At 47.1% G+C, this 27,180-nt stretch overlaps 2 protein-coding genes and 1 pseudogene across 4 annotated transcripts in view; 2 read left to right on the top strand and 1 right to left on the bottom strand.

Moving 5' to 3' along the window:
- INPP5B (inositol polyphosphate-5-phosphatase B) overlaps window positions 1-24,728 on the bottom strand; it is a 51,035-nt gene extending 26,307 nt beyond the window's left edge. Inside the window, exons 1-6 of one of the 3 annotated variants that reach the window (XM_048825876.2) lie at window positions 24,499-24,728; window positions 24,094-24,159; window positions 23,362-23,441; window positions 22,795-22,892; window positions 22,261-22,290; window positions 21,200-21,310 (exon numbers count right to left, since the gene is read on the bottom strand). In XM_048825876.2, coding sequence (XP_048681833.1) covers window positions 21,200-21,310; window positions 22,261-22,290; window positions 22,795-22,892; window positions 23,362-23,441; window positions 24,094-24,150 — 376 coding nt within the window. In that variant the 5' untranslated portion in view covers window positions 24,151-24,159; window positions 24,499-24,728. Of the gene's footprint in view, window positions 1-11,515; window positions 11,601-21,199; window positions 21,311-22,260; window positions 22,291-22,794; window positions 22,893-23,357; window positions 23,442-24,093; window positions 24,161-24,498 lie in introns of those variants that run through there. The other 2 variants (XM_048825877.2, XM_048825879.2) reach the window with 2 other exon arrangements.
- On the top strand, window positions 3,488-3,581 carry LOC125624912 (U6 spliceosomal RNA; annotated as a pseudogene).
- Window positions 12,587-19,847, top strand: LOC142069597 (uncharacterized). Its single transcript, XM_075121341.1, has 3 exons — window positions 12,587-12,628; window positions 13,246-14,262; window positions 19,806-19,847. Exons 1-3 carry the CDS (start codon window positions 12,587-12,589, stop codon window positions 19,845-19,847), a joined length of 1,101 nt encoding a protein of 366 aa, XP_074977442.1.
- Window positions 24,729-27,180: the final 2,452 nt, after the last annotated feature.

The following is a 27,180-nucleotide window of genomic DNA, read 5'->3' as shown; positions in this document are numbered from 1 at the left end:
TTGATATCCTAAGCTTGGACCTCTGCAGATCAAATCAAATTAGCTTTATCAATTGCAAACAATTATACTGACCTCAGCTAACACATCCTTTTGATTACAAAGGGCCCAGTGTAGCAAAAAGAAAAGGAGAATGAAGTGAGCTGTAGCTCAAGAAAGCTTATGCCTAAATAAATTGGTTAGTCGCTACGGTGCCACAAGTACTCCTTTGCTTTTTGCGAATAGAGACTAACACGGCTGCTACTCTGAAACCAGTGTAGCAAAGGGGACCCAAACAGAATCTCCAGCTCCAACTGACAAAGGATAAAAAGTGAGACTTGCTTAGTAAAAATCCAAGGTTAGTCATAGTTAGAGCAGCACATCCAGGCTGGCAAATGAAGTGGCATAAAGCACACCAGCATTCCCCTTAGAAATCCTCCCTCAGCAGCTATGAACAGCTGAACTGTTCCAGTTGGACTGTACCTGCATCAGAGGCTGTATGTACTCCTGATCCAAACAAAGCACAATTCTAAGATGCAAGTCAGATGGAGTCACAGCCTCCCCTTCCTGCCAACTGACAGAAGAAACTGCCTTCTGCATAAATTAACTGTATGTCACCTCCTGCACCATGGCTGGCAGAGGGCACATAAGGCCCTGGCCCAGCTAAACAGTCAATATGCATCTTGTATGTTCATGTTCTCCACTGCCCCTGCCATTAGCCAATCGGGGGTCGGGGATGAAAGCAACTGTTAGATCTGGATGACAAAAACAGCACAGGAAAGCCTTGAAAAAGCAACTTTGTCAAAGGCCAATCACCCTCTCTGAGAATTCAGCATCCGGCTGAGGGGCTTTAATTCACACAAATGGAGATACTATGTTGCTATGCTTCAGAGATACCACAAGAATGTATTTGCAAAACAGCTGTGGTTGTGAACTGTTCAACACTAAGGTGCTTCTCTCAAATATATATGCAAGATCTTTCCACTGTCAAGCCTTAAAGTGAAAGTGTTTTAAACTTCAGACTTTTACAGGCACCATCTCTGATTGGCTATTCCAGATCTCCCTTCCCCATCCTCTTCTACTCTGTATCCCCAGGTTCCTCCCACCAGTGATAAAGCACACGCTAAAATAAATTCACAGCATTTTTACAGTAAGCGAGGGAACAAAAAAAAGAAGAGGATATAAAACTGAAAAATGGAGAAGGTAAAAGAAGGAGGAATGCGAGTTATTCTGAAGCCAAGAACCTCAGTATCCATGAATTTGGTCAAAAAAGTACCCAGATCTGAGCATGGGTGTAGGAGCCGTGAATGCCCAAGTTCCAATTCTGGCCTCCGAGTCTCTCCCTGTCTCACTACATCTCCATTTTACAAATGGACAAACTAGTACAGGGCTTCTCCATCTTGGGGACTGAGGGTTGTGAGGATTCATTGTTTGTAACATGCCACCTAAGTAGCAACAGGAAGTCACACCTTCCATCACAGCACAGAGAATGCTCTGCCCACTTCCAGTGGCAACTGAAAACAAAACTATACCCAGACCTATACATGTCTAATTACATTTCCCTGTTGTGTTACACTCAAGGGATTATTTTCAAAACACAATTTTATACATGAGTCTATGCTGGCAAAGGAGAAGCCCCAATCTGCCCATGTCATGCTCTGCAGAGCGCAAATGGCTTAATTTGCTAGCAGTTCTGACTTTGAGCATTGTACCTCTAGTTATGTCTTGTGTGGGCTCTGTGTACAAATAGCCCTTGCTTTCTCTTTCCAGCCTGACATGCAGTGTGGCTTTGCCAATGGCCACATCTTCAGATGGTGAGATACAGCCATGAGAGGGGCTTCTGAGATGCTTGATCAAAAGTCAAAGCAGCCACTGTGACCTTGGGCAGGGACCCACAGGTCTAGCATAGGCATGGTTCATTCTGAAGACAGAAAGCCACAAACAGGGCCAGATCTAATTTCCATTGAAGTCAATGGGAGTTGGATCAGGTAAATAGGGACTTTCCAATCATCTACCTAGGTACTTATGTAGCCCCATCACCATAATATCCAAGTGTCTCCCAAGAATTTAAAAACAGGAAGAGCAATCAGGGATAAAGACCACCCACAAGATTATCTGGAGGGAAGGATCCCTCGAAGAATCTGCTAGACTGACATTATCCTGTGATAAGGCCTCACGATTGCCAGCAGCTAGAGACACCCCACCACCACCACAATCTTACAGCAGTCAGGATGGAAAGTGCAACCAGGTCCAATTTCCCTGACGCTTTTTCAGTCACAGCAAGATACAAACTGCTCATCTCTAGGTCATTCTGGACAACATGACACTGCAGTCCAGATTCAAAACTCCCCTGTAGAACAGGAAGGTCACAGAAGACTGGATGCTCTAAGGCTGACCACAGAGAGAAGCAGCATACAGTCCTTGGGCCAAATGAGAAAGAGTATGCCAGGTCCCAACAGGTCTGCAGATAATGGGGTCAAGTCCCTTGGGGTTGACACCTTTTCTAGTAGTCATTCCATACCCCTAAACCCGTGCCTGCATGGCTGGCAGCTTGAGGTCACAGAGAACCACAGCCTCCAATTGATGAAAGCTTTAAACACCAACACAGCCATTCGATAGTCACTATGAAATGCAATGGGACACCTGGGAGTGTAAAGAGAAACAGGCTGAAGAAACAGAGTGCTGCAAGAATCCTGGTGGCCACTGGCCACCCATGTAAGGGCACAGTAAACAGCCTAGAAGTGCCACAGGCCTATCTGACCGCCAGCACACGGAGAAGGAGGAGGACTACCCCTGCCTGTGACACCTTCAAATGACAGACATATCAGACTTGAGGAGAACTTTTCTTTGGTTATTATTTTTATAAAATGACAAAGGCTGATTTTCTCTCCCCAGTAGCCATTTTCAGAGGGAAAGACTGCTTTCCAACATGGCTCAGGGACAATCACAGCAACCACTGAAATTCACTGGCTTCTATCTCCCTACAAGCTATCTGGAGTTCCCAGAGAGCAGCATTCTCATCTTTACCCTTCTTGCCTTTGCCTTCCACCCCACAGACACACAGACCTTAACACTAACCACAGGGAACTAATCTCCCAGTACCTCCCTTATCAGAAACATCAACGTTAAATCCACAGGCACATATGGGCTTCACACATTCCAGACAATATTTTGTACTAGTGGTGCTTTTCCTTTTCAAATCATTTAGCAAACATTAACTAATCTTCACAACTCTCCTCCAAGACACATCAGTCATGTCCCTATTTAAAGTTGCCTGATTTTCAGGGTGCTGAGTCCTTCAAGAAGTCCTTCATGAGACCAGACTTGCCATTTCCAATATTTATAAGATAAAGCCCAAACAGGAAGATATATGTGACAGAGGACCTAGGGTGTGTCAATAACTTATGTTTTATGGTGAAAGAATTTAATACAATAATTTTTAAGGGTCACATCCTACTTATGTGTGTCCAGCATGGGCTGAGACTAGGGCCTTGTCTATCAGTATAATTAAAGCAGTACAACTGCCCGAAAAATTGGAATGATACAGAGAAGATTAGCATGGCCCCTGCGCAAGGATGACACGCAAATTCATGTAACAGTTATATCAGTATACCTGGGAATGAGTGACAGGGAATTGATCACTTGATGATTACGTGTTCTGTTCATTCCCTCTGGGGCACCTGGCATTGGCCACTGTCGGAAGACAGAATACTGGGCTGGATGGACCTTTGGTCTGACCCCGTATGGCCATTCTCATGTTCTTATTCTTGTACAGGAAGGGGAATAAGCTATTCTGGTATAAGACACCTTTATACTGGTAAAATTGTCCACAGTAAGTTGCAGTGAAATAATTATTTTAGTAAAAAAAAAAAAAAGTCACCCCCTCTAACCTAATCAGTTGGACCAGTACAAAATCTATGCGTAGACCAGGCTATAGAGTATTCAGCCTGAGGTCATGAGCTAGTTCTGTAGAAAGGAATAATGGTTCAGATCACCAGCTGATTATCAGATTTCTCTAAGAAATGGAAATTACTTGGTCTTTTGACATACCAGCACTGGAGACACAAAGGTTGGGAGTGGAGTGGGGGAATGTGCTCCCAGAGATAACCAGGAGACAAATCTGGACAAATGCACCACAAAACCAATGATATGCCTGAGACACATCAATGATATTTTCATCCTCTGGACAGAAGACAAACTCCCTCATAGATTTCCACCACAACTTCAGAAACCCATCCCTTAAACTCTCTGGAACACTCCCACTCTAACCTCAACTTCCTGGACACCATGATCAGTTTAAACAATGGTACCTTACAGACAACTATTATGACAAAGCTCTGTCCTTGCCTCCGTGGGTCCTGCGTTTCCTGGCGGATTTTGCTAGCCTCAGAGGCTCACTGTGACCCTGCACGTAACCCTTCTTTCTCTAGAGACAAGGGTCACAGTCTACTGAGCCATTTTCATCATAAGCCAGCGAGGGAGATGAGGAGAAGTTATCCTTCCTTGCACAGTCTCTGTTGTCTCCCAGTCTCAGTGATTAATCAGGGGGCAAAGGTGGGGGGGGAGCCCGGGCCCACCCTCTATTCCGGGCTCCAGCCCAGGGACCCTAATAGTATCAGCTATGGTAGCTGAACTTTTAGAAACATGACATGTACAATTCCCTGGGCTACTTCCCCCACAGCAGCCCTCACTTCCTCAAGCTCCACTTCACCCTTACCTCAGGGCCTCCTTCCTTGTGCCTGATATGGTGTGTACTACTCAGCCTCTCCAACAGCGCAACTTCCTCCCACAGCTCCTGACATGCACACCCACCTGACTGACTGGGAGGCTTTTAACTCATTTTAGCCAGCCCCTGATTGGCTTCAGGTGTCCCAATCAACCTAGCCTTCTCCCTGCCTTCTGGAAAGTTCTTAATTGGCCCCAGGTGTCTTAATTGACCTGGAGCAGCTGCCATTTCACTTATCCTGGTACCAGGGATTTGTTTAGCCTGGAGCTAACATATCTATCTCCCACTACTTTTCTATAGCCATCTGGCCTTGCCCCGTCACACTATATACAAGAAACCCATGGATCACCACACCTACCTTCACAGATCCAGTAAACAAACACACCAAGTTTCAGAGTAGCAACCGTGTTAGTCTGCATCCGTAAAAAAAAAAAAAAAAAAAAAAAGGAGTACTTGTGGCACTTTAGAGACTAACAAATTTATTAGAGCATAAGTTTTCATGAACTACAGCTCACTTCATCGGATGCATACAGTGGAAAATATAGTGGGGAGATTTTATATGCACAGAGAACATGAAACAGTGGGTGTTACCATACAGACTGTAACAAGAGTGATCAGAAAAGGTGAGCTAATACCAGCAGGAGAGCGGGGGTGGGGGGGGGGTGGGCAGGGGGTGACACCTTTTGTAGTGATAATCAAGGTGGGCCATTTCCAGCACTTTACAAGAACATTAGGAGGGGAAAAAAACAAGAGGCAATAGTTTTACTTTGTGTAATGACCCATCCACTCCCAGTCTCTATTCAAGCCTAAGTTAATTGTATCCAGTTTGCAAATTAATTCCAATTCAACAGTTTCTAGTTGGAGTCTGTTTTTGAAGTTTTTTGTTGAAGAATTGCAACTTTTAGGTCTGTAATTGAGTGACCAAAGAGATTGAAGTGTTCTCCAACTGTTTTTTGAATGTTATAATTCTTGATGTCTGATTTGTGTCCATTTATTCTTTTACGTAGAGACTGTCCAGTTTGACCAATGTACATGGCAGAGGGGCATTGCTGGCACATGATGGCATAAATCACATTGGTAGATGCGCAGGCGAACGAACCTCTGATAGTGTGGCTGATGTGATTAGGCCATCTGATGGTGTCCCCTGAATAGATATGTGGACACAGTTGGCAACGGGCTTTGTTGCAAGGATAGGTTCCTGGGTTAGCATTTTTGTTGTGTGGTTGCTGGTGAGTATTTGCTTCAGGTTGGGGGGCTGTCTGTAAGTAAGGACTGGCCTATCTCCCAAGATCTGTGAGAGTGATGGGTCATCCTTTAGGATAGGTTGTAGATCCTTGATGATGCGTTGGAGGGGTTTTAGTTGGGGGCTGAAGGTGACGGCTAGTGGCATTCTGTTATTTTCTTTGTTGGGCCTGTCCTGTAGTGGGTGACTTCTGGGTACTCTTCTGGCTCTGTCAATCTGTTTCTTCACTTCAGCAGGTGGGTATTGTAATTGTAAGAACGCTTGATAGAGATCTTGTAGGTGTTTGTCTCTGTCTGAGGGGTTGGAGCAAATGCAGTTGTATCGTAGAACTTGGCTGTAGACAATGGAGAAATCTTTTATCTACAGCCAGGCACTCAGATACCAGAGAACATGCTCTGAGGAGAAAGTCCAGGATACACACCTTAACACACTCAAAACCGCCTTTACCAAAAAAGGACATTCCACCAGAGATGTAGATCGCATCATGGAACAGGCCACCGAAATACCCAGAGAGAACCTGCTTCAATATAGAAATAAAACCCCCTCCAACCACACACTCCGAGTTGTCACCTACCACCCCACATTGGATCTCATATGGGGTATCATAAAACAACTGCAACCCATTTCTGTGGAGACCCCATCCTGCAAAAATCTTTCCTGAACCGTCTCTTCTGACCTTCAAACTCCCCAACCTCATCATTAGAAGCAAGCTCCCCACAGATCAGCACACACCAACTCAAAGCGGCACCGGACTCTGCTAGAACAACAGATACAAAACCTACAGACCCAATGAGCAACACCCCCCAACACACCTTTCAAGATCCATGGGTCCTACACATGCCTATCAAAACATGTGGTGTACCTCATCCACTATGTGCTCCAGTAACAACTATGTGGGTGAAGCAAATCACTATGCTCTCGAATGAACTCACGCAGGAAAATGATAAAAGACAAAACCACCGATGAAGTGAGCTGTAGCTCACGAAAGCTTATGCTCAAATAAATTGGTTAGTCTCTAAGGTGCCACAAGTACTCCTTTTCTTTTTTCACCAATAGAAGTTGGTCCAATACAAGATATTACCTCTCCCACCTTGTTTCTCTGGGAGATAATAGTCATTTGACCATTTTCCCAGCCAGGAGTTCTGATAAAAGACTCTTTTGTAAATGTTAAGGAAACCTCACCCTAATGGCTTAATAGACTCTAACACCTCTGACACAAAAATGAGAGAGGCACCTCTGAACATGCAAGCTGATCCAAGTTACAGGGACTTGCAAAGAGAATCCAGGACACAGCAAGGGAGACAGTATCAGGATAGGGCAATGCTGATAAACGGACCATAGCATATTCAGAGAGAATTGCTATTTGCTTTTCTTTTTCTTCTGTAACAGCTGAGAAAGCCATATTTAATTTACAGAGTAACAGCCGTGTTAGTCTGTATTCGCAAAAAGAAAAGGAGTACTTGGGGCACCTTAGAGACTAACCAATTTAAGTGAGCTGTAGCTCACGAAAGCTTATGCTCAAATAAATTTGTTAGTCTCTAAGGTGCCACAAGTACTCCTCGTTCTTGGGAAGACAGAAACCCATAACCTCAAAGGAGAGGTACTGAAGGGTAAAGAGTTTCAAGAACTAACAACCCCCCCTTGGGCCAGGTCTATGCCATAACGTTTGCTGGCGTAGCTACATCAGGTGCATGATGAGATGTGATTTGCCAGCACAGCTACGCTGGTCACAAAAGTCCCTAGTATAGACGCAGTTATACCGGCAAAACTGAGCTATACTGGCAAAGGCAGTTTTACCAATATACATTGTGTCCACACTAGAAGCGCTTTGCTGGTCTAGTATATCAATACAATTCTATTGGCAAAGGCTTCCAAACGTAGGCCTGGCATCAGTCTCTGTCAAGAGGCATCTCCAAAGGTGTCTTGTGTTGCTATCAGGATGCAACAGAAAAACACAAGGGAAAAAGCCGCATGAGCTGGCAGTGGTGTTGGTCACTTTTTTGTTTGTTTTAAAAGCCCACTCTATCCAGGCTCCTTTTATACAAAGGGCAAGCTGGCACAAATCCAGTTCCCTCCTTCTTTACACTTACTGACACGGACAGGTTTTAATCAGTTGTATTTCACAATACCAGCCATAAACTCAGCATAACCAGAGCACTATAAAAGTCTAATTCCCTGTGGCGATACTTTCATAAGTTAGCCTCCACCAGTTTGCACAGAGCCTGTAACTCCCATCTACTGCTCTGTCAGGGGCAGACTATGCTACTATTTTAAGATTCTATATTTGTGACAAAGAAATCCCAAGTACACTGAAATACTGTGCTAATCGAGTTGAAACTGCCTCTGGTTGGCAAGTCACAGGCTTCATTTCAAGGTTTGATACTAATGAAAGGAGGCACTCTGAGGGTTTTACATGCTCATTTAAGCAACGCCTTGAGCCAGAAGTGGGATGTGGTTCCTCGACTAATTTTGCAAAAGCACTTCTGTGCTGATCTATATGAGCCAGTTACTCTTCTTGGCCTCTGCACCCACAGACAACAGAAAACTTGCCAGACAATGGTACTTCTATGTTGCAAATAAATATCTACAAGGATTTAGGAAAATCAAACGTATTTTATCTGTAACCTGATGCAAATTCAAATGCAAGGTCCAAAGAGCGGACCTTCCAGCACCGTGTATACAGGGATGTGTTCAAACTGACACACAGGAAGTCAACAGCACTACATAACTAACAGAGGTAACATGATTAGGGCCCATGTCTCCTATGAAAAAATCCCTACGAAACATCTCTTTGGTAGACCTGTGTTAGACACATGGCTAGGCGTTGTGACCTAGGTAATGCAGTGATAGGTACTGTACACATACCTGACAAACTAAGGCATTCCGCTACACATAAGAGGAAGTCCTATCATTTCTGTCTGTGCTGAACCAAGGTTTCCCATTCTGAACTTCAGAATAATTTCTGAAACCGTACACAGGTCTAGGAAGAGTTAATGTCAGTCACTCTTCAAGTGTGTCAAGTGGAGTGCCCCAGGGGTCGGTCCTGGGGCCGGTTTTGTTCAATATCTTCATAAATGATCTGGAGGATGGTGTGGATTGCACTCTCAGCAAATTTGCGGATGATACTAAACTGGGAGGAGTGGTAGATACGCTGGAGGGCAGGGATAGGATACAGAGGGACCTGGACAAATTGGAGGATTGGGCCAAAAGAAATCTGATGAGGTTCAATAAGGATAAGTGCAGGGTCCTGCACTTAGGACGGAAGAACCCAATGCACAGCTACAGACTAGGGACCGAATGGCTAGGCAGCAGTTCTGCGGAAAAGGACCTAGGGGTGACAGTGGACGAGAAGCTGGATATGAGTCAGCAGTGTGCCCTTGTTGCCAAGAAGGCCAATGGTATTTTGGGATGTATAAGTAGGGGCATAGCGAGCAGATCGAGGGACGTGATCGTTCCCCTCTATTCGACATTGGTAAGGCCTCATCTGGAGTACTGTGTCCAGTTTTGGGCCCCACACTTCAAGAAGGATGTGGATAAATTGGAGAGAGTCCAGCGAAGGGCAACAAAAATGATTAGAAGACTGGAACACATGACTTATGAGGAGAGGATGAGGGAACTGGGATTGTTTAGTCTGCAGAAGAGAAGAATGAGGGGGGATTTGATAGCTGCTTTCAACTACCTGAGAGGTGGTTCCAGAGAGGATGGTTCTAGACTATTCTCAGTGGTAGAAGAGGACAGGACAAGGAGTAATGGTCTCAAGTTGCAGTGAGGGAGGTTTAGGTTGGATATTAGGAAAAACTTTTTCACTAGGAGGGTGGTGAAACACTGGAATGCGTTACCTAGGGAGGTGGTAGAATCTCCTTCCTTAGAAGTTTTTAAGGTCAGGCTTGACAAAGCCCTGGCTGGGATGATTTAATTGGGGACTGGTCCTGCTTTGAGCAGGGGGTTGGACTAGATGACCTCCTGAGGTCCCTTCCAACCCTGATATTCTATGATTCTATGACTGGTAGCACAGTGACCACCAGGGGAAATAAAACAACATGCACACTGGATAGGCTGTGATCCAGAAAGGATGCAAAGAGAGCATGACATGCACCTTATAAGATGAGCATGGATATCTTGGGTTGTGAGTGTATTACACTGATCTCATACTGCAACTTCAGAGGTTTTTATCTCTTTTCAAACAGTGAGAGATACGGCTGTTTGCCTATCAGATTGTTGTGCAATCACCTCAGCAGCCCTGAGGGAACCACACAGTTTCTAATATCTTATACCTACTACAATAGTCTGAATTTTAGAATGGTGACATACATATATATATTCAAGTAGTAATTCACTTCATCAGCAGGCTCTTTAATAAGATTTATTCAGACACACACTGGCTGTGCCCTAGTGCCTGTACAAGTTTCAATTTGAATTTGTTTCATCAGCCTTATTACCATGATCCATGAACCACAAGATCTATCTTGCTTTAAGATTAAACTCGATAAGTTTATGGAGGAGATGGTATGATGGGATAACATGGTTTTGGTAATTAAATATTCATGGTAAATAGGCCCAATGGCCTGTGATGGGTTTTTAGATGGGGTAAGATCCAAGTTACCCGGGAAAGAATTTTCTGTAGTATCTGGCTGATGAATCTTGCCCATATGCTCAGGGTTTAGCTGATCGCCATATTTGGGGTCGGGAAGGAATTTTCCTCCAGGGCAGATTGGAAGGCCCTGGAGGTTTTTCGCCTTCCTCTGTAGCATGGGGCATGGGTCACTTGCTGGAGGATTCTCTGCTCCTTGAGGTCTTCAAACTACAATTTGAGGACTTCAATAGCACAGATATAGGTGTGAGGTCTTTTTTAGGAGTGGTGGGTGAAATTCTGTGGCCTGCATTGTGCAGGAGGTCAGACTAGATGATCATAATGGTCCCTTCTGGCCTAAATATCTATGAATCTATGAATCTATGTGCGTCTTCATGCTCAGAGCATTCTCTAGTGGGCTTTTATTAATACATCATAAAGACACAAAACAGCGCCTTCCTTCCTGCTCCCCAAACCGCTGACGGGGATTACTTCACCCAGCACAGGGATGCAGCCATTTCTGGGGTGGGTCCATCAGATGTTGCAAAGGGATGCTTCCCCTGAACTAAGCAGCAGCCACAATTGCTGTTTATCCAGGGAGTCGCCCCTCCGTGCAGGACCCAGATGCAGCTGCCTCTGGGGTAGGGCATGACAGCTGTTTATATAGATTAGAAGGGGAGAGGAATCCTGCACCCCACTGAAACTGCAGGGGGATTCAGCGAACCAGAACGGAGCCCCAGGGGGCCGTGGGGGGGGAAGGGGCCCCAGGGGGTCGGTGGGGGGGGAAGGGATCACAGCGTTCGCAGCCTGACTGGGCCAAAGAGACAGGGACCAGCCCCCCGCGCCGCCCCCCACCAGGCAGCCCCATCCCCCAGCACGCCGCCCCCATCGGGCTCCCACCTCCCTCATCCGCCTCCCGGCCCGGCCGCCTCCGGCCCGGCGACCCCGGGGCACCCGCACCCAGCACGATCCCTGCGCCTCCAACCACCCCGGCCCCTACCTCCGCGGAGCCACCCGGCCGCGGCCATGGCCCTCAGCTCAGCCTCCTCCGGGCCCCGGCCACGGCGGGCGGGCCTCCCCCCGGCTCCCCCTCCCGGCCCCGCCCACGGCGGGCCGACCGCCCCCAGCCCCGCCCCCGGGCCCCGCCCCTCCACTCACCGGGCCCCGCGGGCGGGCCTCCCCCCAGCACCTCCTCCGGGCCCCGCCCCTCCACTCACCGGGCCCCGCCTCCGAGCCCCGCCTCCTCCAATCACCAAGCCCCGCCCGTCTCTGCCAATCACCGCCCTCCAAAAACCCGCCATTTCCCCTTCACAGCCGTCCCGCTCCGCTCCCCGGAGGGGGAACGCTGCGGAGCGAAACCTCAGAGCGCCCGCGCCGGGCCCCCCCCCTTTGCGCCGGCCCCCCCCCCGCGTCCCCCGGCGCGCCTCAGAGCGCCCGCGCCGGGCCCCCCCCCGCGTCCCCCGGCGCGCCTCAGAGCGCCCGCGCCGGGCCCCCCCCCGCGTCCCCCGGCGCGCCTCAGAGCGCCCGCGCCGGGCCCCCCCCCCGCGTCCCCCGGCGCGCCTCAGAGCGCCCGCGCCGGGCCCCCCCCCCCCGCGTCCCCCGGCGCGCCTCAGAGCGCCCGCGCCGGGCCCCCCCCCCGCGTCCCCCGGCGCGCCTCAGAGCGCCCGCGCCGGGCCCCCCCCCCCCCCGCGTCCCCCGGCGCGCCTCAGAGCGCCCGCGCCGGGCCCCCCCCCCCCCCCGCGTCCCCCGGCGCGCCTCAGAGCGCCCGCGCCGGGCCCCCCCCCGCGTCCCCCGGCGCGCCTCAGAGCGCCCGCGCCGGGCTCCCCGCACCATCCCCAGCCGCCAGCACACCCCCGGCTGTCTGCCTGCGCCCCCACTTTCTGTACTTCACCGTGCGCCACAGCAGCCCTGGTGACCTGGGTCTCTGCTGAGGAAGCTGAGCCAGGGTCCCCGAGGCGTTGGGGCCCACAGGCAGTATCTGCAGGGGGCACTAACAAACAGCGTCTCTGAAGGAGGCAGCGTCCCTCCGCAGCGGGGACTTGCAGGGACCTCAGGGGCCTCTGCTCTATAGATGATTGAAGGGCAGCAGGATTCCCAGGAATTGGCCCTGCAGGTTAAATATATGCTGCCCCTGAAACCCATGTGCAGGCCTAAAGACTCCCACCTTGAGAAAAATATCCAAAGGGTTCTTACTTGGGGCAGATATTAACTGCTCATTTGAGAGCTTCCAGCTGTACCTGTGACAGCAAACATACAACTGGATCCAATGCAGGTTGCACACAGTTCTGTGGTGACCTAGAATCCTATTTTCGACGTCTCCGTCTCAAGGAATATTTCCAAAATACCTCTGAACAACATACTAATCCACAGAGGTCTCCCTGCCAACACTACAGAAAGAGGGATTCTAGATGGACTCCTCCTGAAGGTCGAAACAGCAGACTGGACTTCTACATAGAGTGCTTCCGCCGACGTGCACGGGCTGAAATTGTGGAAAAGCAGCATCACTTGCCCCATAACCTCAGCCATGCGGAACGCAATGCCATCCACAGCCTCAGAAACAACTCTGACATCATAATCAAAAAGGCTGACAAAGGAGGTGCTGTTGTCATCATGAATAGGTCGGAATATGAACAAGAGGCTGCTCGGCAGCTCTCCAACACGAGTTTCTACAAGCCATTACCCTATGATCCCACTGAGAGTTACCAAAAGCAACTACAGCATTTGCTCAAGAAACTTCCTGAAAAAGCACAAGATCAAATCCGCACAGACACACCCCTGGAACCCCGACCTGGGATATTCTATCTACTACCCAAGATCCATAAACCTGGAAATCCTGGGCGCCCCATCATCTCAGGCATTGGCACCCTGACAGCAGGATTGTCTGGCTATGTAGACTCCCTCCTCAGGCCCTACGCTACCAGCACTCCCAGCTACCTTCGAGACACCACTGACTTCCTGAGGAAACTTCAATCCATCGGTGATCTTCCTGATAACACCATCCTGGCTACTATGGATGTAGAAGCCCTCTACACCAACATTCCACACAAAGATGGACTACAAGCCGTCAAGAACACTATCCCCGATAATGTCACGGCTAACCTGGTGGCTGAACTTTGTGACTTTGTCCTTACCCATAACTATTTCACATTTGGGGACAATGTATACCTTCAGATCAGCGGCACTGCTATGGGTACCCGCATAGCCCCACAGTATGCCAACATTTTTATGGCTGATTTAGAACAACGCTTCCTCAGCTCTCGTCCCCTAAAGCCCCTACTCTACTTGCGCTATATTGATGACATCTTCATCATCTGGACCCATGGAAAAGAAGCCCTTGAGGAATTCCACCATGATTTCAACAATTTCCATCCCACCACCAACCTCAGCCTGGTCCAGTCCACACAAGAGATCCACTTCCTGGACACTACAGTGCTAATAAACAATGGCCACATAAACACCACCCTATACCGGAAACCTACTGACTGCTATTCCTACCTGCATGCCTCCAGCTTTCACCCTGACCACACCACACGATCCATCGTCTACAGCCAAGCTCTGCGATACAACCGCATTTGCTCCAACCCCTCAGACAGAGACAAACACCTACAAGATCTCTGTCAAGCTTTCTTACAACTACAATACCCACCTGCAGAAGTAAAGAAACAGATTGATAGAGCCAGAAGAGTTCCCAGAAGTTACCTACTACAGGACAGGCCTAACAAAGAAAATAACAGAACGCCACTAGCCGTCACCTTCAGCCCCCAACTAAAACCCCTCCAACGCATTATTAAGGATCTACAACCTATCCTAAAGGATGACCCAACACTCTCACAAGTCTTGGGAGACAGGCCAGTCCTTGCCTACAGACAGCCCCGCAACCTGAAGCAAATACTCACCAACAACCACATACCACACAACAGAACCACTAACCCAGGAACTTATCCTTGCAACAAAGCCCGTTGCCAATTGTGCCCACATATCTATTCAGGGGACACCATCACAGGGCCTAATAACATCAGCCACACTATCAGAGGCTCGTTCACCTGCACATCCACCAATGTGATATATGCCATCATGTGCCAGCAATGCCCCTCTGCCATGTACATTGGTCAAACTGGACAGTCTCTACGTAAAAGAATAAATGGACACAAATCAGATGTCAAGAATTATAACATTCATAAACCAGTCGGAGAACACTTCAATCTCTCTGGTCACGCAATCACAGACATGAAGGTCGCTATCTTAAAACAAAAAAACTTCAAATCCAGACTCCAGCGAGAAACTGCTGAATTGGAATTCATTTGCAAATTGGATACTATTAATTTAGGCTTAAATAGAGACTGGGAGTGGCTAAGTCATTATGCAAGGTAGCCTGTTTCCTCTTGTTTTTTCCTACCCCCCCCCCCCCCAGATGTTCTGGTTTAACTTGGATTTAAACCTGGAGAATGGTCAGTTTAGATGAGCTATTACCAGCAGGAGAGTGAGTTTATGTGTGTATGGGGGTGGGGGGGATGTGAGAAAACCTTGATCTATGCAGGAAATAGCCCGACTTGATTATGTAAAGAGTTGTCACTTTGGATGGGCTAGCACCAGCAGGAGAGTGAATTTGTGTGGGGGGGTGGAGGGTGAGAAAACCTGGATTTGTGCTGGAAATGGCCCACCTGTTGATCACTTTAGATAAGCTATTACCAGCAGGACAGTGGGGTGGGAGGAGGTATTGTTTCATGATTTCTGTGTGTATATAAAGTCTGCTGCAGTTTCCACGGTAAACATCTGATGAAGTGAGCTGTAGCTCACGAAAGCTCATGCTCAAATAAATTGGTTAGTCTCTAAGGTGCCACAAGTACTCCTTTTCTATATAACCATGAAACTCACTTAGTCCAGTTCAACTGCCCTTGAACTCAATGGCAAATTGGATCAGCCCTTAGTACTCCTGGCTTCCCTAGTATCCCTTGCACACCAAGCACTGTCTGCGCCCCAAATGCCATTAATCTCTCCTTGGACCCAATTATACCCTGAGCAGTCATGCCAGCCTTCATAACCTAATATCCCTGCTATACCAGATCTCAATACACAGGATCCGATGATTTAAACCCTAGAAGCCATTTTACCTTTCCTGCTCCCTTTGACATTCCCTGCATGGCTACATTGTTCTTTACATCTCAAGACAGAATTATTGTCCATTGAAGAATGATAGTTATTCTGGGGGAGGGAACTCCAGTTATTAGGAAGAGGCAGGTAATAGTTATGGGGGATTCAATCATTAGAAACATAGCTGGATTTGCGATGACCAGGAGAACCACATGGTGACTTGCCTGCCTGGTGCAAAGGTTGCAGATCTCTCGAGACATCTAGATAGACTTATGTGTAGTGCTGGGGAGGAGCCAGTGGTCATGGTATATGTAGGTACCCATGACATAGGAAAGGATAGGAGAGAGGACCTGGAGGCCAAATTCAGGCTGCTAGGTAAGAAATTGAAGTTCAGGACCTCCATGGTATCATTTTATGAAATGTTTCCAGTTCCAAGCGCAGGGCCAGTTAGACAGGCAGAACTACAGGGTTTCAATGTGTGGATGAGATGATGGTGTAGGGAGGAGGGGTTTAGATTTATTAGAAACTGGGGAAAGTTTTGGGAAAGGGAGAGCCTATACAGGAAGGATGGGCTCCACTAAACCAAAATGGAACCAGATTGGCACTTAAAAAGGCCAAACAGCAGTTTTTAAACGAAGGGCTGGAGGAAAGCCGACAGGTGCAGAAGAGCACATGGTTCGGACAGTGACATTCCTTAGGGGGAAGATCTCTTCATGGAGATTCTCTATGTCCTAGTAAGAAGGAGAGGATGGAAGATGATAAAATATGGGTAGGATCTGATGAGAAACAGTCAAATGAAAAAGATTCCTATTCAATTACATCATGTAATGGCAGACAGCTAAAAAGTGACAAGTTTTTAAAGTGCTTATATACAAATGCTAGAAGTTTAAATAATAAGATGCGTGAACTAGAGTGCCTCTAGAGGATACTGATTTAATAGGTATCATAGAAACTTGGTGGAATGAGGATAATTAATGGGACACAGTAATACCAGGGTACAAAATATATTGCAAGGACAGAACAGGTCATGCTGGTGGGGGAGTGGCATTATATGTGAAAGAAAGCGTAGAATCAAATGAAGTAAAAATCTTAAATGAACCAAACGGTACCACAGAATCTCTATGGATAGTAATTCCATGCTCTAATATAAGAATATAGCAATAGGGATATATTACTGACCATCTGACCAGGATGGTAATAGTGACTGTGAAATGCTCAGAGAGATTAGAGAGGCTATTAAAATAAAAACCTCAATAATAATGGGGGATTTCAACTATCCCCATATTGACTGGGTACATGTCACCTCAGGACAGGATGTAGAGATAAAGTTTCTTGACACCTTAAATGACTGCTTGGAGTAGCTAGTCCTGAAACCCACAAGAGTAGAGGCAATTCTTGATTTAGTCCTAAGTGGAGCACAGGATCTGGTCCAAGAGGTGAATATAAGGGGACCACTTGGTAATAGTGACCATAATATAATTAAATTTAACATCCTTGTGGCGGGGAAAACACCGCAGCGGCCCAACACTGTAGCATTTAGTTTCAGAAAGGGGAACTACAAAAAAATGAGGAAGTTAGTTAAATAGAAATTAAAAGGTACAGTGCTAAAAATAAAATCCCTGCAAGCTGTACAGAAATTTTTTAAAAACACCATAATAGAGGCTCAACTTAAATAGAGGCCCCCAAATTAAAAAAAACATAGTAAGAGAACCAAAAAGTGCCACCGTGGCTAAACAACAAAGTAAAAAAAGCAGTGAGACACAAAAAGGCATCCTTTAAAAAGTGGAAATTAAATCCCAGTGAGGAAAATAGAAAGGAGCATAAACTCTGGCAAATGAAGTGTAAAAATATAATGAGGAAGGCCACAAAAGAATTTGAAGAACAGCTAGCCGAAGACTCAAAAAGTAATAGCAATTTTTTTTAAGTACATCAGAAGCAGGAAGCCTGCTAAACAAGCAGTGAGTCCACTGGACGATCAAGATGCTAAAGGAGCACTCAAGGACCATCAGGCCATTACGTAGAAACTAAATTAATTCTTTGCATCAGTCTTTACGGCTGAGGATGTGAGGGAGATTCCCAAACCTGAGCCATTCTTTTTAGGTGACAAATCTGAGGAACTGTCCCAGATTGAGATGTCATTAGAGAAGGCTTTGGAGCAAACTGATAAACTAAACAGTAATATGTCATCAGGACCAGATGGTATTCACCTAAGAGTTCTGAAGGAACTCAAATGTGAAATTACAGACCTACTAACTGTAGTTTGTAACCTATCATTTAAATCAGATTCTCTACCAAATGACTGGAGGATACCTAATGTGACATCAATTTTTAAAAGGGTTCTAGAGGTGATCCCCGCAGTTACAGGCTGGTAAGCTGGACTTTAGTACCTGGCAGACTGATTGACACTATAGTAAAGAACAAAATTCTCAGACACATAGATGAACATAATTTGTTGGGGAAAAGTCAACATGGGAAAACATGCTTCACCAATCTGCTAGAATTCTTTGAGGGGGTCAACAAGCATGTGGACAATGGGGATCCAGTGGATATAGTGTACTTAGATTTTCAGAGAGCCTTTGACAAGGTCCCTCACCAAAGGCTCTTTAGCAAAGTAAGCTGTCATGGGATAAAAGGGAAAGTCCTCCCATGGATCGTTAAGTGGTTAAAAGATAGGAAACAAAGGGTAGGAATAAATGGTCTGTTTTCAGAATGGAGAGAAGTAAATAGTTGTGTCCCCCAGGGGTCTGTACTGGGACCAGTCCTATTCAACATATTCATAAATGATCTGGAAAAAGGGATAAACAGTGAGGTGGCAAAATTTGCAGATGCTACAAAACTACTCAAGATAGTTAAGTCCCAAGCAGACTGTGAAGAGCTACAAAAGGATCTCACAAAGCTGTGTGACAGGGCAACAAAATGGCAGATGAAATTCAGTGTTGATAAATGCAAAGTAATGCACATTGGAAAACATAATCCCAACTATACATATAAAATGAGGGGGTCTAAATTAGCTGTTACCACTCGAAAAAGAGATCTTGGAGTCATTGTGGATAGTTCTCTGAAAACATCTACTCAATGTGCAGCGACAGTCAAAAAGCGAACAGAATGTTGGGAATCATTAAGAAAGGGATAGATAATAAAACAGAAAATATCATATTGCCTCTATATAAATCCATGGTACGCCCACATCTTAAATATTGCATACAGATGTGGTTGCCCCATCTCAAAAAAGATATATTGGAATTGGAAAAGTTTCAGAAAAGGGCAACAAAAATTATTAGGGGTATGGAACGGCTTCCGTATGAGGAGAGATTAATAAGACTGGGACTTTTCAGCTTAGAAAAGGGATGACTAAGGGGGGATCTGATAGAGGTCTATAAAATCATGACTGGTGTGGAGAAGGTAAATAAGGAAGTGTTATTTATTCCTTTTCATAACAGAAGAACTAGGGGTCACCAAATGAAATTAATAGGCAGCAGGTTTAAAGCAAACAAAAGGAAATATTTTTTCACACAATGCACAGTCAGTCTGTGGAACTCTTTGCAAGAAGATGTTGTGAAGGCCAAGACTGTAACAGGCTTCAAAAAAGAACTAGATAAGTTCATGGAGGATAGGTCCACCAATGGCTATTAGCCAAGCTGGGAGAATATGGTGTCCCTCGCCTGTTTGCCAGAAGCTGGGAGTGGATGACAAAGGATGGATCACTTGACGATTACCTGCTCTGTTCATTCCCTCTGGGGCACCTGGCATTGGCCACTGTTGGAAGACAGGATACTGGGCTAGATGGACCTTTGGTATGACCCAGTATGGCTGCTTTTATGTTCTTATGAAGTGAACAAGCTGACTAGAGACAGCCTGTGTTCAAAGCGATGAGCTCCACTGTGGGGAGCAGTTTGTAGTTCTGTCGTTGTGAGAAACGGTGCCCCGTGCATGACCAGGCTCCTCCTGAGCCAGCCAGGCCGCTTGCTCTGCAGAGATAGGGCTTTGTGCAGAGACACGTTCATTTTTTAAATGTATCAGTTTACTGAGTAATAGCCTCTCCCCAAATTGAAATGGAAACATCCTGGTTAGAAATCAGGTCTTAGAGGAACTCAGGTTATTCAACAGGCCATAGAGAGTCCTTCCCAAGAAGCATTCTTGGACCAGCCTGTGACTAGTGCTCTTCTGGCTCTAACACCTGGTCTACCCTTAAGTTTTAGGTCAACATAGCTACGTCAGTCAGGGATGTGAAACCTAACTGACAGTATAGACGCAGCTCGGTCGACAGCAGAATGCTTCTGTCAAACGAGCAACCATTTCTCAGGGAAGTGGTATTCCTACACCAACATTGAAAAACCCTTCTGTCAGCATAGACACAGTCTATGGGCTTATGCTGGCACAGCAACGATGCTGAGCTATGCTGGCATAGTCTCCGTCGGTCTAGAGGAAGCTGATGAGGCTCTAGGTAGGCATACCGACAGTCCCAGCCATTCCCTGGGCTGGAGTGATGGAGGGAACACCACCCAATACTTTTAACATTGTGATTTTAAATAAATAACATCTTACATGCCTCTAGTGTCTTTCATCTCAAGTCAAAGGATCTCAAAGTGCTCTATAAACCTAAACCTATGCCAAGAGGAAGTCCAGACACAGGGATCACTGCACCCACCACTGAACGGTAGCCACCTCAGGGGTGAAACATGGACATTGTTTAACAGCACAATAGTACTCCCCTAGGACAGAACTGAAAACTAAATTGAACCACCAATCCTTCTGCCCAGCATGGCTGACCACAGGAGGGAATCCCACATGGAAAGATGGCAGCTGCAATACAGCTTAGGTCACGTCACTACTATGGGGACTATAGTGGCATAGCAAGGCACCATAGCTATGCCGGCATAACCCCCTAGATTGACGTAGGCTACAATGATGAAAGGGGTTTTGCCATTGCTGTAGGAACTCTTCCTCCCCGAGTGACAATAGCTAGGGTCAACAGAAGCATTGTTCTGTGACTTAGCTGCATCTACACTGGGGGTTAAGTTGGTGTAGCTAGAGCACTCATGGCTGTGGATTTTTCACATCCCTGAGAACTGTAGCTATGTTGACCTAAGTTTTAAGTGTAGACCAGGCCTTAGTCTTTAAGGGGAGGAAGACGGAGTGGGGAACAGGAGTATCCAACAGTTGCTGCCTCCCTGGAACCAGTTCTCTGTGATCTCTTACAGCATTAGCACAAGTCATAGCTTCGGATTTAGTGTCTTGAGGATCAATTCTAGGCTACATTTTACTTCCCTGCTCCATGAGTGGTGAGCCCAAGCAAGGCTACAATATAAATACTATTCCTACTTGCTACTGAGGCAAAGCTCAGAGCATCTCTGCTGAGTCATCTAGTGACAGACAAGAGTGATGGATTTGGAAGTTTAGTACATCCAGAGGCCTGTAAGCTAGCTGTGTAAATACAAGTGGCAGCAACAGGGATACTGGAATTGACATTCCTCCTACGATGAGAGAAAACATGATACAAAGACAAAATCCTAACCTAGACTTCCTCCTTCGTCTGCAGCATCTGTACCAACCTATGGATTAATTTCAATACTTATATGACAGAGGGTTGTACCTGGTCGGCACTTGCTGATCTCCTGTAGGAATGTGCGTGTATGGGACCCAAAAGGCAATTGCACCACCAGCTGACCATCTTCCGAGCTTATCTGGACAGTCACATCAGAACCTACACATGGCGGGAAGAGGAGAGTTGGAATTAATGCTGCTAAGTTTGCAGAAGACACTTACAGTTTCTAAACACTACTTTAGGTGCTGCAGGCCCACAAAAGCCATGCCAGCACTGGACATGTTTCCACATCTGCAGTACTCAAATCAGTAGAAAACCACACCAGCTGCGAGGAAAGAAATCAGCTTCATCACCTCTTTCAGTTTCCTGTATTTGAATGAATTTGTTTTATTTTTAAATAGGATTTGTAAATAATCATCGGTTTCAGAGGAACAGCCGTGTTAGTCTGTATTCGCAAAAAGAAAAGGAGTTCTTGTGGCACCTTAGAGACTAACCAATTTATTTGAGCATGAGCTTTCGTGCTCAAATAAATTGGTTAGTCTCTAAGGTGCCACAAGAACTCCTTTTCTTTTTGTAAATAATCATCATTATTATTCCTCTAGTCCCTTTCAGCCCAACTGATCCCAAAACGTTTTATAAAACTTAAACAAACAGAAAAATTAGACAAGGAATCCCTACCCACGCCACTGAAATACAGTTGCATTTGAACAGCGGTTAACACATTTTGGGGGCTTTCACAATTTAAATAAATGATAATAGTATCCAGCTGATACTCCAGTAAAAGCTAGGGAGACCGACTAGAACTCATCGTTTAGCAACAATCCGGAATCATTTAGCCAAACGATAGTTTGAACTGGGGTTGGCAATACACTTGTTAACTAGTAATAGTGTCCAGATTTATAAACTACCCAATAATAGCAAGACAAGACTCCATCGTTGCACAGAGTGTCCAGTTTGGAGCAGCTCAGCCCCTGACATCCCATAAGCAACCTTGAGCAAACTCCACAAACCAAAAATCGTGGAATAATGGTTCATACAGAGCTTGTAACCTCAGTATATGGGAATCTTTCTTGTACCTCGTGGGAATCATAGCAACAGAAGAGACTCACCAATGATATGAAGGTCACTGTCAGGTGTAACTGTCAAAAGAGAAAAGCAGTTCCATTAGAAAACCTGGCAAGTGGTGCCTGAGCCACACTGCTACTATCCAGGGATAATACTTCATAAATAGCTCAGGCAGACCAACCCTGAGCACCCTCTGATAAGGGACAGAAAGGGAGGCAGAAGAAGTCAGAAAGGATAGGAGGCCATGAGTATTATTTGGTAACTCTAAGGTCTCCTCTTGCCAGAGCTGGGGGTGCATAGTATAGTTTGGGTTCCATGGGGTGCAATGCAGCCTGTTTTCCTGAGAATGTTAATTAATTACACTGGATTTAGCTGTTTAAAAGTTACAGCATAACAAGGCAAAAGGTGATCAGTTTCCAAATTTCAGGCAGCAGCACAGCAAAATTCAGATTCTGTTCCACACACAGATCCTCTCTTTACCTGCCCCCAAGAAAAGATGGCACCTGACTGATCTCTGAGGAGCAGAAGCAAGAACCTCCTTCCAGGAAGCGAGTGAAGGATGCAGAGGGCAGCTCTACCTTCTTCTGCTGCAAATCCTTCGGTGATCGGCACGACTCTCTCCAAGCAGACATCCTCAGCTGTTATAGCCATTCGTCGATGAGTGTACAGGAAGAGTCTGGAGGCAAAGAGCAGGGGGGGTAATGCCACCTCCATTCCAGCATCAGCACTGAGCTCCCTGCAAGCATGGTTCAACACCATCCTATCCCAGCACCACACTCACCTGCTAGCACAGCCCCTGCAGCTCCTGTCCCTGTCCCATGCCTGCCAGCGCACCCCGTAAGAGTGGGGTTTTTAAAAATTAATTTATACAAGTTGCTGGTGAAAAGTACCAGACTAACAGCCCTGGAGTCTAGCCTCCTCTGATTAAATACAGATCAGGTACAAAACAGGTAGTGGCAGGGCAAACGACCTTCCCACATTACTTTGCCAAATCCTGACATGGAGAGAGCACCTTTGGGGTGGGAGGGGAGTTCATGTAGTCTCCATGGCCCCTTCAATTCTGGGGCTTCCTGCTGAGACTGTCAGCCAGAGGGCCCTGCCTTCCCCATATGAGTGGCCCATCAGACATTGTCTCAAGCACCTACGCATGCTCTCCATGGGTCCGCACAAGGCCCAGAAGCCGGCTCTCCACACTCTCCTCACCAGCCAGGATACCCTGTACCGCATGCAGCTCATGGTCAAGGAACGGCCAACAGAGACACAACTCCTCTAGGGCAGCCAGAAAGGCAGGAGGCTGAGCTCTCTCTCTCTCAACCTGTCTTCGACTGCAGCAGCCACCAGCTGCTCAGCCTCTGGGTTTCCTATCTGGAGCCTCCATTCGCATCCAGAATCAGTTAGGAGCCAGGTGTTCTGCCTCCTTAAAATTCCTCCTGCCATTTCAGCTCAACCCTGGATTCTCCCACCACGCTCTGTCCTGGGCCATTGTGTGCAGCCACTCGCCTCTTGAGAAAGACTCTCTTCCACCTGCGGTGGTGTGCGGAGTGGTCCACTTCCACTCTGCCCTGGCCATGTAGGGAGTTGTAAAGTGTGACTGGTGTTTTGGATGGAAGGTGTCGGGGAAAGGGTTTTTTGCTCAATTAGGGGCCATAGAATTTGGCCTAATATTATTAGCACAGCACCCAGGCCAGTGTGCCATGAAAAGGACTGGGACATACAGGTTGTTTTGGATTAACAGATGGCCTACAAGTAATGATCCTGTCTCCATTGATGCTCAGTAACTCTGAGAGGCAGAAACGGGGGACAAAGGGGTGTGATTTCCCTGGTAATTCCAAGCCACGTTCATTTATCTACAAAGAAATGCTTGGTGCAAAGGATATGATCAGGCAGGTCTGTCCATCCGCCAGGGTCTCCTGAATAGCAACTGATTCGTCCATCCTCCAGGCCTGGAACGCAAAGGGCTGCTGTCAGTGAATTACATATGTGAATTCGCCAAGTCGATTTAATGCCACTCTGCAACAACCAGGCCACAAGCTGGTGCCAAGCAACGAAGCTCCTACCGCACTCGACCATGCAGTGAGCGAGTGGGACACGCTGATCTGACCATGGCTGTGGGTTGCATCAGCCCAGGCAGAGTGACTCAGCCCAGCCTGTGGCAGGGAAACAGAGGCCCTGTCTGCACTACAGACCAAGCCACGCTACCTGGCAGCTTACCGAACACAGGCCGGTAATCGATGACTTTGCAGACTTTAAAGCAGACTTTGCAATGTAAATCAGATACGTACCAGCTGCTGTATTTGTACCAGATCCTTCCCCTGCTGCCTCCTTCCCGCTAAGGGCTCAGATTGGAGACGCAGACAGGATCACTCCACCTCAGATGCTCCGGCAGTCGCCTGAAGTAGCTTCAGCCAGACCCGCTTTCTGAAACTGTGTCACGAAAACGCTGAAATCATGTCTGCTGCCAGGTTCCTCGTAGCTCCGGCCCCCTCTGCAGCTGGAGCCCCCTCTTCTCCTGCCGGCCTCCTCCCCACTTCCTCCTCTCCACCCCGCTGCAGCCTGGCTGCTTTCCCACTTCCTCTCTGGCTTGTTCCATCTGCTCTGGCCTCTTCCCCCTTCTCGGTGTCCCAGATCTCCACATCAGGAATCTGGGCATTAAAGCAGGAGCAGCTGGCAGGGCCATGTCTATGGATTTGAATGGAAGCAGCGATCCAGCTCCTGTGAGCCCTGCAGACCCTCACCTCACAAAGGAACAGGCCCATCTTTGTTCTATCTCCCAGACACTGGCCAGATCCATGCTCAGACCCAGGGGAGAATCTGCAGTGATTTCAGATGGATTTTTGTTCCCTTTTGGGGCTAGTTCTCTCGACATGTAAGCAGGTTTTTCTCACTGCTGTTGGCCCCTCAGTGGAGCAAACAGGACATCACGGCAAGTAGGTTTTTCATTTCATAGCCTCTCTCTAAGGACACTGTCCCATCACCTGCTGGCACCTGGAGCAAGTGCCGTGTCCAGTGTTTCTGTTGCACCAGGTTAGCTGGTGCCTGTGCCCTTTGCTTTTCTCAAGCTATTTCCTTATTTTCTCTGTTAATTACTTAGAGCCAAGCCCTTTTCTCCCTATGTTTTCCCAGCCTTACCTCTCCCTTGCACCTGTCACACACAGGCAGGTGATCAGCCCTCAGGGCACTGTATGGTACCTGGCTGTAGGCTGCCATTTGACATCAGCAGTCTTCCTTCAACTCCCAGCATTCCTGCTGCCTCCTGCTCCCGCCCTGCACTGAGCCCTCCACATCTAACCCTTTAATTACATAACAAGCAATGTATTATGTCATCTTACAGGTCACATATGAATAAATAAATACCTTGTCCTTCCCAGTGTTATCAGAACGCTTCGGAGCCATTGGTTTTTCTCCGGGATTGCATTTCTGCTCGGACACCCAGAGGACGCTCACTTTCACTTTGTGGCTCAGGCCCGGGCCCAGTGCGGCAGCAGTTGGATTTCAGACAATGCAGGGGAAGGGTTAAGACTAAGAGCCGTTATGACAAATACATAAACAAGCATCACAAAAAGCTTTTTAAAAAAATAAAACTCAAATGTCGGGCTCAAACTACCTGACAGTTTCCCCTTTAAAAAAGAGCAAACAAATTTCCCGCAAAATGTTTTTTTTTTCCCCTTCCTGGTACAAAATATAAACAAGCCTCCAAATCCCCAGGTATTTTCTTATATTTTATTTCCTGCTTTGATTAGAGAGTTTAGAGAAGATTTTCAAAACTGACTGGTGATTTTGGGTGCCAAACCGGAGACTCAAAGAAACCTGTGGAATTGCTGAAAGTGCTGAGCGCCTATGCTTGGAAATATCAGACCTAAAGGGAGCAACATCCCTGCTTAAAGCAGATCTCATTTCTACAGAGCATTCTGAAAAAAATCTTAATCAGAGTAAAGGAGACTCCAGGACTAGTGAAGCCTTGGAAAGATTCATTTCATGGCAAAATTCAGAACACCATCTCCTCTGTCCCACCTCCCTGAGAACAAATCATTTCCGATTAAAATGCAGCAGCATCTTGGGCCACAGCTGGTGTGAGCAAAATGTGGAGCATCTGCTTCATTATGCAAATCAATCATTGCGGAGTCTCTCTGGGAGCAGGTGCCAGACCGAGGGCTTGTCTGCCCTTCAAATCCTGCCGCAGAGCAGCTGAACCAATGCAGCGGCACCCCTGTAGCACTTCAGAGAAGACGCAACCTACGCGGACAGGAGAGCTTCTCCCATGGGCGCAGGAACTCCACCTCCCCAAGAGGCCACAGCTGTGTCAATGGGAGAAACCCTCCCCTCAACAGAGCGCTGTCTACTCCGGGAGTTAGGTCGGTATGACGGCGTTGCTTGCGGGTGTGGATTTCCCCTGAGCAATGCAGTTATACTGACATAAGTTGCTAGTATAGGCCAGGCCCAAGAAACCAAACCAAACCCTCTGCATACTAAAGACAGGAGAGCGTGGCTTCAATTAACAATTGTCACTATCGAGTTGCAGCTGCACCTGTCGTGGCCAAGCAGTTATGCAACAAAGCACCTGCCTTTGCTTTGAGCGATCTCTCATGAGGCTGGGGCTACACCCGCCCTCCCATGCTCCCATCATGAGTGAAATGGTGCGGAGGGGGTTAATTCTTCAGTGGTTTCTATACATTCAGCATGTGTGAAGCTGCTGACTTAGAGCATTACACAAATGTGAGACCATCCCCAGTCTGACAGACAGGAATCTGACCCAAGGGGAATCACTGCTAAGATGGGAGAGAAGAGGGCTGCTTCTGGAGCAACCAGAACGGTTACACTAGCTATGCCTCTGAGACAGCCGCGGGGCGAGCGGGCGGGCGGGGCGGGGCAGAGTAGAAAGGGGTTGGCCAAAATATTCCATTTGCTTAATGTTATTGGGGGGGAAATTCTTATTTGAAGAAATTAGGTGCATTGTATAGAGTGTT

The sequence above is a fragment of the Caretta caretta genome, chromosome 19 (genome assembly GCF_965140235.1).
Source record: "Caretta caretta isolate rCarCar2 chromosome 19, rCarCar1.hap1, whole genome shotgun sequence".
NCBI lineage: Eukaryota > Metazoa > Chordata > Testudines > Cheloniidae > Caretta > Caretta caretta.
Note: the sequence above shows the minus strand (reverse complement) of the source record. Positions and strands in the feature narration are given on the sequence as shown.

What these genes read in the sequence shown, in the direction of transcription:
- LOC142069597 (XM_075121341.1), top strand. Translation starts at nt 12,587, where the DNA reads ATGATTGAAGGGCAGCAGGATTCCCAGGAATTGGCCCTGCAG. An exon ending in CCCAGGAATTGGCCCTGCAG is followed by an intron (nt 12,629 to 13,245) that starts GTTAAATATATG and finishes CATTTGCTCAAG; the next exon opens with AAACTTCCTGAAAAAGCACA. An exon ending in ATAACAGAACGCCACTAGCC is followed by an intron (nt 14,263 to 19,805) that starts GTCACCTTCAGC and finishes CTTAAGTTTTAG; the next exon opens with GTCAACATAGCTACGTCAGT.